Raw genomic sequence first — 17,648 nt, forward strand, 5'->3', positions numbered from 1 at the left:
CCGCATACCTATATCATAAGTGATGCTAAAAATACGACAATAAAGTTTTTGGAATATAGAACTATTCTACAATTATTACATATAATATGATTGAGAAAATAAAAAATAGTTTAATTTGAATTAGTTTTTAAAATAAATCTTTCTCAAATTCAATAGCATTGGAGATTTAATTCATTGACAAATTTAGCCGCCAAAGCGATTGACCATAATAAGCGAGTATGCGCAAGGTGTCCTGGAATGTGCTGCACTCTGGCATTTAATCTGTAAACTAGAATTCACACTATTCACAGACGTTTTTCTCTCCCGCTTCCTCACGTTGTTGATGTGATGATGTCGGTGAAATTATAGGTTATGTACTCAATTTTACTGTAGACTTCTTTTATTTATGTTCGTATAAAATAATAAAATGGTCAAGTGCTTTTCATCTAAAGAAGGAACATCTAAAAATGAAGACAGTTCATCTTCACAAACAATTGTAAGTCTGTTCTTATGTATTCTTTGATAATATACTAACTTTTTTGTTTCTCTAGACACTGTAGGCAATTGAATGTAGGCTCTATTTGAATAATAATTACACAGTAATTAATTTATAGATTGATATGTAATTATTCTAGATTTTAAGGATAATATTGGACTTTGTTCAAATGTTCCAGTTAACTTTACTCAATATGTAAGCTTATTCGGTTTTAAATAAGCCTAAGCTTATTTGTTAAGAAAGAGTACCTACCTAAAGTGAGGTCCATATAATCATAATGACAGTATTTGGTTAACTTTGATGTTGCTATCCTTGTCTAAGATTCAAGATTCGTTTATTGTCAGAACATTAAAAACAATAATGCAAGACATCGTCAAAAAATATACAAACACAATTTTAACAATTTATCGCAGGTCATAGAATTAGGCTTACCGGTACATTACATTATTTAGTATTTCAAACTGTAAGGTTAGCAGTATATTCTATACTACGCACATCCACACACACACACAGACCAATACCCAAAAACCACTTTTTGGACTCAGGGGACCTTGAAACGTACGGTATAGAAAACTAGAAATTGGGGTACCTTAATTTTTTTCGGAAAGCAATACTTTCCTTATCTATGGTAATAAGGCAAGGAGAGTAAAAAATCATTAAAACCACCAGCTGTTAGACAGTCATTTACATTAACATTATTCAAATCATTCTTATTAAGATTTTCTTTTACAATAGACCATAACTCTTTAGGTTTATTCTTTGCTGTTAATACACAGTTGCAATTATGCTCAAATTTAGCCCTCCTTACAGTTTTTCTAAATGAGTTTTTAAGTTCAACATATCTAACTTTAAAATGATGTAGACCTGATCGTTTGAACAACTCATACATAAGTAAGCATTAATTCTTCAATTGTTTGATATCATCATCATACCATTTACCAATATAAGCATAACAAGCAATATAACATTCGACAAAGCAGATAGCTCTATCCTTTTCTAGCTTCGCAACAATGCCAAATCTGTTTTTGACAATGTAGAAAATTAATTAAGGCAGAGAACAGGCAACGCTGTTGTTCTATCTATATCCACTGCCATTATAACGTGGACCTCACTATAGCATAATACTGTGACCATGAAACCTGTGAAAGAGCTTTCTGATTCTAATACACATTAAAAAAAGTAAATAAAGGATTCACGTTATTCAATTAATAAAAAAATACGAATTTTCTCAAAAATGTATCCTTCTTTGAATAAGCAAGAAAAATCTCAAATTTGGCATTGCATTTTTTAAAATTTGTGTTATACAGAATAGTACTTCCTTCATTTTTATCAAAACAATTCCAGTAATCCAATGTTAGTATATCGCATTTTGCGGATGAGGCCTACTTAGCAGGTCTCGTGGCACACCAAATTGAGAACTACTAAGGTAATAATATAGTGAGGTCTTGCTAGCTAAAGTATGGTGTCAGAGTATTCAGGTAGCACCTAAACAAATTCAGTGTCTCTGATATGACTCAACGACTGCTTTTAGGTTTCCGGTACCAAAGTTAACGTGTCCACAAAGGTAGAGCATAGATAATCAAATTATCGGAAAGATCTCGATCATTAGAGAATGCCGTTAGGAATCACTAAGGTAAAGCACAATAGTAATCAAATAATTGCAAAAATATCGATCATTAGAGAATTCTTAGTTTATCTATTGCATTTCTACAAGTTTCACTTTTCAGCAATTGTGAGATAAGCTTCTTTAAAGTTTTCTGTTAACGAAGCTTATAGGTACAGTTAGGTACAGTTGATGCCAAATGACAAAGACGAGATCAGGGGTCAGGTCCTTCCACTGACATACGATCCACAGCCTATGCAGATTGATAAAATGAAAAGAGAACAAGTATGAATGTAGTATGGCTGATAAGTTTATCTGCACTTGACCTAGAGAATTATTGCAGCGTGTCTCTTTAAACTATTCTGCAAATTAAAACCTCTCATACCTTTATCATGAATTTGAACTTTTCAGTTGATTCCGGATGCACTATGCGAGAAAGCTGGTTTAACCCTTCAATGGTCAGGAATTGGTGAACTTGGAATCCATGCTTTTCAACATGTCGATAAATCCTCTATTGGTAAGTTGTTCAGGTTTGTATATACACTTCTGTATTCCTGCATTAAGGGGGTGGGCAATCAGTGATTTAGTTGCTGGAAGAAATAAAATTTAGCGAGGAATGGAACATTAGTGTTTCCTAATCTACCTGGCACACTAGTATCTGAGATTGTTCTTTGTTTGTATGGTGACTGCATGAATAATACAATCACCACGTTTCTACCACTAGAAGACATCTGGACAGTAGTTGGGAGTATAGTTGAATTAAAAGGTAAATATGTCAAGAGGATACAGCATACTCTGGCTTTACCTAGTGACATTCACTACCACACCATCAGAAACCGTGAGCTGTTGGATGTCCCTAGGAGACGTCTCCACCGATTACAGGCCAGTTATAGAATTTCTGCCCTCAAGCTAATTAACAAGCTGGTGTGAAGCAGTTGGATGAGACAGCCTTCAAGAGAACAGTCAGGAAGCTGCTTTGTCACAAGGCATTTTATAATGTGAATGAATTTATGAGTGATTATTTGAATTTTTATTAAAAGTTGTCAGTGCTTGGATCTGCCATCTGAATCATAGTTGTGTGTGTAACACACAATTATTTATAGGGAAATTGAATTTTATGAAGCCATCGATCCCACAAGTGTCGGTAATGGATGAAGCAGAAGGTTTAAAGGTATTCTCTAACACAAAATTTGAGATATTCAAATGCTGTAACTTTCTACTGCTGTTTTTTCCTACTTAAAACTGAGAAAATTTTTATTGTCTTATACCCGATATTTTTTCCAGATAATCCAAGTGAATTTGCACCAACTGATACATTTTTACACAATTTGCGCACTGATTCAATCCTTTTCGAGCCAATCATCAGAAAACTTGTGAATGAATCGAATGGCACTTTTCTGGCTGTGCAAAAACTCACTCCCAGCAATAGTGCTCGCTCTGAAACACTTGCTCTGAGTCGACAATACAGGTAACGTATAGATGTTATATTTATTATTATTCACCAAAATTTCCTTTTCAAAAAACTAAACTTGAGGCAAATCATTTCTCAATCGTATCTATAGGAATTTCAATTGAATCCTGAATATTTTATAATTCAATTTGTATAAGTTGTATTAATATTTGCTGTCATTAAATAACCTTAATAATAATTTAACTTTTTTCTAGGTCGATAGTGAGAGCGTGCATAGAAAATCTGCAAACTTCTGAACTAGATAAAAACACAACTTACAAATTGAATCCACAACAAAGACAGCATTATGTGGCGATATTTTATAATATTGAGTTCATCTGGCACCTCTGTGAGATTCTGTTTGTCGACTCTGTCCCTGGTAAGTAAATGCTTTCATTTGAATCTATTTATTTTTAATAGATTCTTTGATGTGATATTATTCAATAAATCAGATATTCCAATCCATGAGCTGTAATTGCTGGATAGATTCCGTCAAAATGGAAAATAACAAATTGACGTACCAGCTTAGATGAGTGGTCAAAAATCACTGAGTCGTCACTTCATTCAGTGATTAAAGTGACTTCATCTGAAGTCCCCTTTCAATTATTTTCTTTACACAGAAACTCACCGGCATCCTGTTGTAGTACCTCAGCGCACTAACAGGGAAGCTACTATGAGGCAATTCAATATCAATCCTTCTCCTAGTGCCATAGTCAATATCCCACCTCTTTTCTGAAATGCATGCCTGTACCTTCTCAACAGAAAATTCCTCAGTTAACTACATCTTTCACTGTTGTTCTCTTTCATGAAGGTACTTTTAATTTGAAACTGTTAGAATGATAACATATTCGTTCCAAATTACTTGAGACCTTCCCGTCAGGGACTTCCCACCAACAAAAAGCCATACAAATTGTTCTAAATTTGGATTGTTGTATAAATTAAAATTGGGACCATGGTACTTTTCTGAAAATTGTGTAATTATTAATCCTTTTATCTATAATATAATAAAGGAAAGAACTTGCTTACACACGTACGGGATAGGACATTCACGAATGACGCATCATCACGTCTGAACTACTGGACTGATTTAATATAACAGTTACTTGTTTATTATCAACAGTTACTTCAAACTTTGCCTATAGATTCTTACTTCACCAAGGATAATTTTAGGCCTATTTTCAGTTCTTCAAGATTTCAGTAGGACATGATTTCAGTTTGTCAAGTTTTTAATTAGACCCTTGCGGAGCACGGGTAACCTGCTAGTACTGAATAATTGAATAAATAAATATAATTATACGAATTCACTTGTTTGTTATTGTTTCAGGAGCGGTCGTACTGCCACACCTGCTGGACTGGATCCGTTTCCACTTCCCGGACACAGAACGGGCGGCCGGGCAAATCCTGACCGGTCCCCTGGAGACGGGAGCTGAGCTGCGCAACTCCGACTATTGGGATGTGGTGATAGGGCTCATCATGCAGGGCAGTCTGGAGCCAGCGCGCGCCCTGCTAAGGCTGCACTCTAACGCAGACACTGAGTGCTTCCTACAGGCCGAGAGTCTGCTCAAGACGCTGCCTGTGTTCAAGGTCAGTTGATCAGTCGTACAAATGAATTTTATAAATGAGTTATAATAAAGTTAAAAATAAAGTTATAAATGAATCGCTCATCGGTAAGACAATTGTCACAAATCAATAAATGGCTAAAAGAAAAGTGTCACAATTTAATAAATGGGTCGCAAGAAAAGTGCCACAACTTAATGATTGGATCAAAGAAAAACGTCACAACTCAATTGCTGCGTCAAAAGAAAAGTGACAACTCAATTCCTGTTACAAAAGTTGTCACTTTTCTTTTGAAGCAGCAATTGAGTTGTGACGTTTTTCTTATCAATGAGTGAAAATTAAATAGAATGACTTGAAATTGCCAAAACTGCTGATTTATCACAACAATTTTGATTGGTGAAGTAACGTTAGTCAGTTGTTCCATGATTATATTTAATACAAATTTCTTAAAATTGTGGAAACCACTGATTTACTGAAACAATTTTGATTGGTGATCTTACTGTTGTCAGTTGTTTTTTAATGAATATTTGTGTAATGAAAACTACTTGAAGTAGTTGAAATCACTGATTTATTATAACAATTTTGGTTGGTGAAGTAACATTGGTCAGTTGTTTCATAAAATATATTCAATATAAACCACTTTAAATTGTAGAAACAACTGATTTATTGAAACAATTTTGATTGGTGAACTTATGGCGGTCAGTTGTTCTATAAATAAGTTCAAATTAAATGAAACGATTTGAAATTGTCAAACCTACTTACTTATTGAGAAAATTTTGATTGGTGATCCAACTGTGGTCAGTTGTTTCATAAATAATATAAAACATGAAAACGATTTCTGCTCTTGAATCATAAAAATTCTTATGAAGTAAGTATTTATTATAATAATACTAATATAATCTTGAAGAAGATCAAAATTATTATAGTCAACAGCCTGTCTATTTCCTCAATTTTGATGAATTGTGTTTTGTGTATCATTAAATTGAACACCTCCTCAAAGCTACTTGACATTGTCAAAAATACTGATCTATCAAAACAATCTGATGAGAGATGAATCAATATACAGTTTAAGGTGGGCTTCGAGTCACCGGAATTGATTTTGCAGCTTATTACTTACTTACTTACTTACTTCATGTTAGTAGAGCTGCTGATAAAAGCAGCATGATGGAAAAATTCTACATGTTTGTAATAATAAATTTGTTGGAATTTAGCATAGAATAAGGATTGAGAAATCTTCCATCCATCTTTTCTCTATGGTTTCAGTGAGCTTAGCCGACCCTGGCTCCATCTTATTATTTATGATCTGTGATTCCTGGTAAAATCTCAATACTATTTATTGAATATTGTATAATGATATTTTGCAGGTGTATGGTGGTTTGTCAACAGCAGAGTTCAAAACTAGGTGGCATACTTGGCAAACAAATGTTACCACTAAACTAGAATCTGGAGTATTTGTTTCCGACAAAAATCTCTACACAGTAATGAAGGTGAGGATTTCCAGTAATCTCTGGCAATTTAGCTCATCAATTAAATATTTAAATGAATCTTTTTCAACTTTTACAAAGTTTACAAGAATAGCGTACAGCGTTTAAATCATGAAAGTAATTGTCAATATTCGCTGAATTGGAGCTATTAGGCATTACGATTGATTTTTATCTCTCTTAAATTAATTTATTTCTGTACCATGAATTATCTCCATGTGGCCAAAAACATGCTACATATTTTCATGTATTTATTCTATTAATGTTCTATAAATTATTCTATAATATTTTTGTAGATAATCAGTGGCGATGAGAGTTCAGTTGATGAGATGCAGAGTCATTGTGAAACGTGGTATCAGCTGATGGTGGCCATGCTGCTCTACAAGGATCCGACAGTTAAGACATTCGAACTGAACCGTTATGCCACGGCATGCATGGCTTATTTCGGTGGACCCGATCGTATGAAGATTTTGGACGAAATCATCATGGATTTGTTCGAATGTAACATTTTGGAGGTATATTGTAACGTTTTTCACTAGTCAAAGATTCAACATTGATTCACTGTTATTGATCTTTTATTTGGTTAAAGTATTAGATAATAAATTAACTAATCTGAAATAATAATATTAGGCTAATAAGCATTGCTATCCGATACTGTATCATTAATTTATTTATTTCATTATTATTCGTTGAACACAGAACAAATTCCAGTTTTGCTAAGTATTTTTTTCTAATAGACCTTAGGCCTTGTCTCATCCATCATTTTAGCCATGATGAAGCATAAAAAATCATTACAATAACACAGAAATGTTTTCCAAGAGAAGCTGAAATTTAAAATGTATGGCTTCAAGAATATTATAATTTTTTAGCTATCGAACCATAATGAATTTGACGTGGTGGATGATTTTGGTAATTTATGTAGCATAGTTTCAGATATACTGTAAAAGCTTCTCTCATAAGCACATTTTCATCCTAGCATCTCTGGAATTCATGAACTTCACAGTAATATCCATCATTCAGGATATTATACTGCAGTCAAATTCGAAAATCTCTATAGTGAAGTAAGTTGAAGTTATGATAGGGAAAATATTCTTGAAACGAAAGCCAATATTCACTGTTGGAGGTCGAGGGTCAATTGAGAAAGTCTAAAGCATTTCTGGTACTGTATTCCCCTTGAGGGTTGATGAGTTACTCCTTATCACTGAATACCATGGTGAGAGATAAATCATTAACAGTTTCTAAAATTAAAGGTCCGATATTCATACTCTCCGTTGCATTTTTTTCTGCATTGTAATATTTTTTCTCAATTCTTGAGTCTTATTATGTGACATGTATTACATGAAATGTACTGTGATATGTACTAAAAATGAAATCAATTAATCCATGAGATGACAACAACGCGGTGTGGATTACTAATGCAGTAACTACTATTATGGGTCTCCAAACTAATAAAATCAATGGTGAGCTAATTTGATATTGTCTGTTTCTCTGTGTTCAGGTGATAAAGAAGCTGCATCTGTCTTCAGACAGTGGATGGGCGGCCACTCATCTCACCAATTTGTTGCACTATTGCGGCCGTCTCAACATCGACTCGCAGGCTTATGAGTAAGTTAGCTTCTATTAGTCGCTCTACTATTGAAAATTCAAATTTATTTGTTATACAAAGAGCACCTGATATCACATCCCCTCTCAAATAAATAGGACATTAAATTGAAATTGAAATTCACTCCTAATTTATGAATGTATTGTTTGCCAATTTTGTCATCTTGAACCTCTGTATTATTTTAGATTCAATTGCAATGATTTGTGGAATTTCAAACTTCCCTCATCGGTTGTTACACAGTTTCATGATTGTCTGACAATTTTATATTCATTCTCTTCATGAAGTCGTTTTCCTGACTACAATGATTAAAATATCCCGATTAAAATAAATTAAAAATTGAAATTCTTTTCGTTCTCATTTGAATGTTTGTTGACTGATTATGATTATTAGATGAAATTCCAAATGAAGTCTTTATTTGATCAAATACAATCTCTTTTTTCTCTTCATCTGTAGACTAGTGATGATTATTATTATCTGAACTTGGCATAATCAAAAGTGGCGTATTATGTTGAATCCAAGCTTACTTCTCCATCTTTTTTTCAAATCTCCAATCTTTCAATTCTTATAATTCTCATGTTTACACTAGAAGCTATCAATAGGAACTTTATTTTAAAACAACTGTGTTCACATGTAATTTAAATTTATACTGAGAGAAATGTTTTTTCCAAAAAAAAATAGAAATGTAAATACAAGTAAATTATCACATATCATTTACATTTAGGCTATAGTAAGAAAAATGACTCCCCCAAATAAATTGGAATGTAAACACAAAGATGTAAAAAATCTTCCAATCCTCTTTTTTCATTAGAAGCAATCAATAATAACTTTCTTTGAAAACAACTATGTTCACATGTGATTTTAATTTATACTGAGAGAAATGTCTTTTCCAAAAAAATAATAATGTAAACACAAGTCAATTATCAATGATCAAGTTCTATTTGGAGAAAATCATGATATGTTTCAACATCTGTGATGTAATCTTCAGTAGTGATAGTTGACTATATCTTTGTGCTTTTATCACTTACATATCACCAAACGCTGTGTTAGAAAATAAAATTTATTTATTGCATTATTTATTGCAGCCAATGTACCTAGAATACATTTTTCACACAATTCTACATTGGTTTTAGCTATTTTTGGATTGTCAAATTTATTTATGCCTATTTATTACGTATTTTATTGCAGTGCACGTCTTGATGAGAATCTGCTCCTAGAATACGGATGTCTGTTGATGTCTCATCATTCGCTATGGCAAGTGGGAGTCACCTACCTGGACCATTGTGGCCCTCAAGGCAGAGCTTGCCTGGAATTGCTTCTACCGAAACTCAAACCAGGATCCGAATCGAGAACTCTCAAAATCATACAAATAGCAGCTGAAAGAGATATGCCAAACACAGGTTGCGCAGCCCATTCATAGATCTGAATTCAATTTACATCTTTTATATATTCTCTAATAGTATGTAAACTATCTACAGTATATTTTGACCTTCAGTTATCCTTAAAATTGGCTGACTGAGAGGAGCGGCGAAGGTATAGTGTAGCAGAGATGAAAGGACAGAAGGTAGCTTAGAGTGTTTGAATAATGCATGTATCTAAATGTATCCGTTTACTTCTACCCTACCTTCTTTAGTATAATGATCTAGTATAATGTTGATGGCTTAATATATACTATATTATTTTCTTTGATACTGTATTTGTAATTTATTATACTGATGCAGAACTGTTAAATAATTATTTATCTCTTAAGTTTGATTTAATTTTATTGTCAATTTTTGTAAATGTTACCATAGGCAACAGCCTTGTAACAATCATCAATAAATATATCTATTTATCTATCTATCATTACCTTCACCACTCCACTATGTTCTGACACATTTGAATGCATGCATTACTTTTAACACACTCAGCTACCTTCTCCGCCACCCTCTACCTTCGCCGCTCCACTATTTTTTTACCATATCTCGTGTAACATACAAGTGAAATTTACACTGTAAGTCTGAATGAATTCAAGATTCACAGTATATACTGGAGAATTCTGAATAAAAATATTAATGCATGAATATAAATTGCAATGTATGATTAATGCATAAATATTGCATCCTCGGTTTGCATAATTTGAAAATAATAATTTTTGTCTGATCTAGCTTCTTCTAACTGTCTTCTATTTATATTCCATTGCATTCAAATACCTACTATTCCACAAACAGCTAATTGTACGAATGAGCCATAATATAAACGAATTGAATTGCTAAAATTCTCTTGTCTACAAATTTGTTTGTCTTTGGTCAATTTGCTAAATAGATACAGACTCAAGAACTCACTTTTCTTCAATCAATCCATCCAAAAATCCTTATTTATGAACCCTGCATGTCTTACATCTTGATAAATAAAACCATTTATCAAGATGTAAGACATTGTGTCAAGAGAGCTATTATGGGAAGTATCTCTTCCTGGTGCCCTCATATCGTAATATAAATAAATAATACACTATTTCTTTTCAATTAAATTTTTTTCATTCATTTCTCGACCTACAACTTCAAATTATCTTTTATATTGTTTCCAGTAGAACGTATGATTCTCATCTTCATCTGTTAATTTAATTCTCTTTTTCCAGTGACAATATGATTTATGTTATATCTTTATCTTTACATAAATAAAAGTTTAGTCACTTCAATCTATCTTTTTTCAGTGAACAGTATCTGTAAGGTGCAAGGAATGCGTTGTTTGCAAAGGAAACGAATCGGACAGGCATTGTGCTGGGCTCTGAAATCGCAGGATCCTGGGTTCGCGACACATTTGGCCGACAAACTGTTGCTGGAATACACCAAAGGCGGCACTTTCAACTGCCTCGATCTGCTGGATAACCTTGGATCATGTATGCTAATCAGTGATCGACTCACATTCCTAGGTAAGTGAAAACAATAATTTTTATCAAATTCGTCTCGTGATTGAGACATTGATTATTATTTTCTTCCATCAAGAACATAACACTTGCGGAAAATAACAACAGGCTTAAGTCCAAAACTGTAGTCAATTTCACTTTGAATTGAGTTAATGCAATTATTATAAGCTATTATTGACCGAGCCAAGTGAGGTCTAAGATTCAAGTCGACGGTTTGGCATTTCTCTTAATGTTTAAATGTTTATATGTTTATATGTTGCGCATTTACGGCGAAACGCGGTTATAGATTTTCATGAAATTTGACAGGTATGTTCCTTTTTAAATTGCGCGTCGACGTATTTACAAGGTTTTTGGAAATTTTGCATTTCAAGGATAATATAAAAGGGAAAAGAGCCTCCTTAATACGCCAATATTATCGTGAAAATCAGACTATAGAATTAGTCATCATAAATCAGCTGTCTAGTGGACTATAATACTACCCGTTTAAAAACATCGAACATCTTGAAAATGTATCTTTCCATTAACGTTAGTAGACAGTTGACTATAATACTACCCGTCCAAAAACATCGAACATCTTGAAAATTGTATCTTTTCATCATCGTTGTAGACAGTTGCAGCCAGACCTGATAACAGCGCTCACACTCACATTCCGGGACGACACATCACGGTACGATATAGGACAGAAAGCTGTATGTTTATTTAGGTTTTTTCTACACATTTTTAATTGATAAATTATTTATTAATTTTTGAGAAAACATAACAACAGGTCGATGTAACTCACTGAGCGCGAGGTCTACTGTTCACAGAACTACTAGTAAGTTTTCTCAACAAATAATGGGAAGTTTCTCAACATTAATATATGTGCTCTACAAATTATTTTCAGTGTGATATTCTAAGCTTGCTTTCTGTATTTTCTTGATGATTGGTGATGTAATTATGCTTGCATTCTCAATTTTATCTTTTGTATAATCGATTCTTCAGTTATTTTATTGACATGCATTTTGCTTTTTTACTTTCCTTGCCCTATTACCATAGGTAAGGAAAGTATTGCTTTCCAAAAAAATTTAAGGTACCCTAATTTCATGTTTTCTATACGTTTCAAGGTCCACTGAGTCCAAAAACATGATTTTTGGGTGTTGGTCTGTGTGTGTGTATGTGTGTGTGTATGTGTGTATGTCTGTGAACACGATTACTCCATTCCTAATTAACCGATTGACTTGAAATTTTAAACTTAAGGTCCTTATACCATGAGGATCCGACAATAAGAAATTCAATAAAATTCAATTCAAGATGGCGGAAAAAATGGCGGATAATTACTGAAAAACCATGTTTTTCACGTTTTTCTCGAAAACGGCTCTGACGATTTTCTTCAAATTTATACCATGGATAGCTATTTATAAGCCCTATCAACTGGCATGAGTCTCATCTCTGGAAAAATTTCAGGAGCCCCGTAATATTCTTGAGAAAAATGGCGGATAATGACTAAAAATCCATGTTTTTCACGGTTTTCTCGAAAATGACTATAACGATTTCCTTCAATTTTATACCATGGATAGCTATTCATAAGCCCTATCAAATGACATAAGTCTCATTTCTGGGAAAATTTCAGGAGCTCCGTAATATTCTTGAGAAAAATGGCGGATAATGACTAAAAAAACATGTTTTTCACGGTTTTCTCGAAAACGGCTCTAACGATTTCCTTCAAATTTATACCATGGATAGCAATTCATAAGCCCTATCAAATGACATGAGTTTTTTTTCTGGGAAAATTGCAGGAGATCCGTAATATTCTTGAGAAAAATGGCGGATAATTACTAAAAAACCATGCTTTTCACGATTTTCTCAAAAATAACTTGACCGATTTCTTTCAAATTCATACCCTGTATAATTATTTATCAGTTCTATCAACTGGCATGAGTCTACTTTCTGGGTAACCAATGAGGGGTCCACCCCATCCTTGGGAAATGGACTTAGTAACCTCCTTCTCGTGCATGAGGTAGGTAGCGCAGTTCATAAAAAGAACACATAGTCGAGATATTTCATGTGTAGAACATCTGTTTTGACGACTTTAAAAAAATGACGACTAAAAAAATCATTGAAATTCACTATTCACACAAAGAAAAAGTACTCTGAAAACAATTATATATATATACAGAACACTTATTGAAATGGGCTGCTTTTAAATTAATAAAACAAATATAACTTGTAGCACCCTTGTTTATTATAAAAACAAGATTATATAATATTATTTTATTTAAGTTTTTATAATAAACAAGGGTGCTACAAGTTATATTTGTTTTATTATTTTATATATACAGAAGTCTGATCGTAGTTTCAAATATGAGCAAGGAAAGTTGTGTGAGTGTACCACACCAAATTTTTTTATTGCGGATGATGCCCACATGAGCTATATGCATAAATACTGTATCTTATGATTTGAAATTTTCAAAACATCTAATATAGGCTATCTGAAATTTTTATCATAGCATAGTGCTGTACAACAAAAAATGTATAATTCAAAAGAGATTTTAATCGATTTTGCATCAATTTTATACAGAGATATGGCACATAATCTAGATTTGCTAATTATGGAGAAATAATGCTCTAATAATAGTGAATGTTTTTTTCCTTCTCCTTGTAATGTCTGTTTATTTAAATGAATTAGTTGAAGATAATTGCACGTCTAATGAATCACATCGTAAATGAATAAAAAATATATAATTTATTGTATTTACTTATTACAATATAATAACTTTCTTTATTCATGTTGCAGGAAAATATTGCGAATTTCAACAATTGTTCAGGAATGGCGCCACTAGAGAAGCTGCAGCTCTTCTAACTTCATTATTCACATCGAAATTATGTCCGAAATAGTAAGAACATTTTTTTTCTATTATAAAATGTTGTCCATAAGGTATTACCGCAGAGAAAATGTACACAATATTGTCTACTTACTGTCTTTTTTTCTTTATGGCTACTTCTGGATATAAATAAAAATTAAAATTCAAGGAGGCTTCTCCATTTACATGATCAAGTCTTGATAATGACATTATATAGCCGAAAAATATAGTTATTAAATAATTTTAAAAGGGTACTTAGATTTCAATTTTTGAAATAATGTCTACTTACTCTATGATTTTACTGACGTTACTAACGTTGACATAGAACCAATTCGAAGCTGTAAATATGAGTCATTCTATTTAGATCTTGATCTAATCAGAATACAGTAAAAAATTAAAAAGTTAACATCAAATGTTTAGCTAAGTTTTGATGATTATATCATTTTGAAGAGTATAATATTATTAATCACTGATTGAAACATGCTTTCGGTTTGCTGGGGATCCATTCTTGTTTCCCCTTTTGTCAAAGATTTTTTATTTTAATAATGATTTATACTTTAGGTCATGATGAGTCGAGGTTCACTTTTTATTATCAATCGGCCTAACATGTTAATATTGCCAAAAATGTCGTTATAATATGAGTATTATGTGTATATGACATGTAAAATTTGGAAGAAGAGCAGTTTTAAGCCTGTTGTTCTCTCCTAGTTATTGCTACTGTATATGATTTGTAAGTATATTAATAAATGATTGAATACATATATTATCAATGTAATAAATAATGTTCTTTTTTCCCTGTATTTTGTAAAGTTTTTTTAATACTTTTTATTGTATATCACAATATACTTATCCAAAGTTTGCTATATATCTAGGTAACATTTATAAACATACCGTTTATAAAATAGAATTATAGTACCCTTTAAAATTAATAAAACAATAATACAAATTGTAACGTAACTGTATGAATGCAGGGCTACTTTCTTGTATTTATAAAATAGAATAATAGTACCATTTAAAATTAATAAATCATCACGATGGTGTGATCACCGAAACTAGTAGTTACGTTACAATTTGTATTATTGTTTTATTATTTTATCAATTTTAAAGGGTACTTTAATTCTATTTTATAAATACAAGAAAGTAGCCCTGAATTCAAACATTAAAAATATATGTAACATAACGTTTTTAATCTAAACTCATTATTCATTTCCATGAAAATATTGTTGCAGTTTCACACTGTCGCTACTGATGGACTCTCTGCCGCTGCTGGAGACGACTGAGGTGACGCTGCTCTCATCGGAAGACACGAGCAACCTGCTGGCTTGCCTGGAAGAGTTGGCAGACGACTGCAATCAGCCGGCAGTCATCGACAAAATCAAACTCATCCGATTGGCTATGAACAAAAACCTCGCCAAATCACTCATCTTCGAAGCGTGTAATCCTCAGTTGTTCGACTAGGATCGATAACAGGTTGGTTATCACGAATTTCAAAACCACCTCATTTGGTAAACGAATTTAATTCCCCTCATTATTGTATCACTTGTGCGAGAAAATGTATATTTGGAATAAAGTATTTCAACTTTAGCTGGATGCACACCTGAGGAGGCGCGATGCGGTATTTTATTTATATAGATAAATTTTCTAACTGCAAAATAAATAATTTACTAAAAATCAATCAATTCTGAACACCGAAGACTGCACAATTATTCGAAACAAAGCAATGTCTTTAGAGCATGTATCACTTTAACCTGAGGCCGCATCGGCACTGCTGGATGGTTTCACACAGAACAGTCATTTTGTTTTTAGTTGACGCGTTTAGAATAAAATACATGGGTGGTTATGGAGCAGCACACACTCTTTCTTGTCTACTATCTACCGACGGCTGTTGTATGACGTATAATGATTATAACAGCTGATTTTTATTTCTCTGTGTGGCCAGTTCACAATAATTCTTCTCCCATAAGGATTACATGTAAACTGTGAAGGACCGTAGGAAAGAGTCCTGAAGTCGGATTATAAATTTAATAGGCCATAAACCTGGTCCTGAACATAACAAACAAAACTAAAAAAGAATTATCAAATTCGATACACACATATAAAAGTTATTGAATGTCAAAATTTGAGGCTCGATTTTTATTTATAAGAAGATTATCATAGAGTGATAAGGCTGTCTTTTTACTTTCCTTGCCCTATTACCATTACCTTTAGGTGCCATTTCTTTACAGTAAGGAAAGTATTGCTTTCCGAAAAAATTAAGGTACCCAAATTTCTAAATTTCCATGATGTTTCAAAATCCCCTGAGTCCAAAAAAATTGTTTTCGGGTATTGGTCTGTATGTGTGTATGAGTGTATGCATGTCTGTGTACACGATATATCATCTGCCAATTAACGGAATGACTTGAAATTTGGAACTTAAGGTCCTTACAATATAAGGTTCCGACACGAACGATTTAGATCAAATGCAATTCAAGATGGCGATGAGAATGTTGTCAAAGACAGGGTTTTTCGCGATTTTCTCGAAAACGGCTCCAACGATTTTGATCAAATTTATACCTAAAATAGTCATTGATAAGCTCTATTAACTGCCACAAGTCCCATATCTGTAAAAATTTCAGGAGCTCCGCCCATCTATGCAAATTTTGATTTTAGATTCGCAATTATCAGGCTTCAGATACAATTTAATAAAAAAAAATTCAAGTGGAAAAGATTGAGCATGAAAAACTCTACAATTAATGTTCAGAAACATTTTCACCTAAAATTGAAAATAAGCTCGAAATTCGAAAAAAATGTGATTATTCGATTGCAAACTGTTGGCAACTTTTGATTCTATTAAATAATTCACTATGAAGAGATAGCGGTGTGTATCCAGCGTTATTGTCCTGTCACCAGCTGGCTCAGATCTTTGAATAGTAGACTTGAGATGCGCGTGAACACTAGCGTCAGGTGATCACTTTTCATAACGGCAAGGAAAGTTGTTTGAGTGCGCCACACCAGTTTTTTCCGTTAGGGCTACTCTTGAATATAACTAAAAATAGAAATATATGTACCCTTTTTAAAATGGTCTATTCACTACATGTTTCTGCTTGATAATGGCATCATAAATATATATCCGAAACATGTTGTGAATATACAATTTTAAAAAGGGTACTTAGATTTCTATTTTTATTTATAGTGATAAGGCTGTATATAGTAGCCTACAGGATAAGGCAGTGGCTATACTATCTATTCCTGATAGAAAAATATTTTGAAACTCTAAACTTCCTTAAATATTCAATTGAACTGTATTTATTAGTCCTCACAATAATTATATCCAACATTCTTACTCCATGAGTAAATATGAATAATAATTGTAGATTTCCAAGAATATACATATTTTGGAACGGTCACAGTCAAATTACTTAAATAAGACTAATTAATACCCAAGGAGCATTACAAGGAAGTATTCTACATTCATTTATCAATACCGTAACTTGCAGTATGTTATTTGTTTTTCATGTAATTCTCATTGTCATTTTTTCTTATTTTCGTTTTAATTCTTGTTTCAGGCTACTGAGTTTCACTTCCTACTGCAGTACACTCTTGAAGCATTCAGTTATTCTTAACATAGATTTCAGCCGATGAGTAATATCAATAAGATTGTTTTTTGTAATTTCAATATTTTTTATCAATAAATAAACGTGAAAGTAATAAAATTGTTCATTCATCACTATGGTACCGATGAAAATACTGTATAGATT

The 17,648-nt window shown here is 32.7% G+C and overlaps 1 protein-coding gene across 1 annotated transcript; it reads left to right on the forward strand.

Moving 5' to 3' along the window:
* The first annotated feature begins 287 nt into the window (after nucleotides 1-287).
* On the forward strand, nucleotides 288-17,603 carry LOC111055727 (nuclear pore complex protein Nup85). Its single transcript, XM_039434095.1, has 13 exons — nucleotides 288-475; nucleotides 2,490-2,595; nucleotides 3,363-3,546; nucleotides 3,744-3,907; nucleotides 4,853-5,112; nucleotides 6,450-6,572; nucleotides 6,863-7,081; nucleotides 8,065-8,171; nucleotides 9,355-9,566; nucleotides 10,859-11,077; nucleotides 13,845-13,944; nucleotides 15,141-15,381; nucleotides 17,457-17,603. Exons 1-12 carry the CDS (start codon nucleotides 407-409, stop codon nucleotides 15,367-15,369), a joined length of 1,992 nt encoding a protein of 663 aa, XP_039290029.1. The 5' UTR covers nucleotides 288-406; the 3' UTR covers nucleotides 15,370-15,381; nucleotides 17,457-17,603.
* Nucleotides 17,604-17,648: the final 45 nt, after the last annotated feature.

The sequence above is a fragment of the Nilaparvata lugens genome, chromosome 8 (genome assembly GCF_014356525.2).
Source record: "Nilaparvata lugens isolate BPH chromosome 8, ASM1435652v1, whole genome shotgun sequence".
Lineage (NCBI taxonomy): Eukaryota > Metazoa > Arthropoda > Insecta > Hemiptera > Delphacidae > Nilaparvata > Nilaparvata lugens.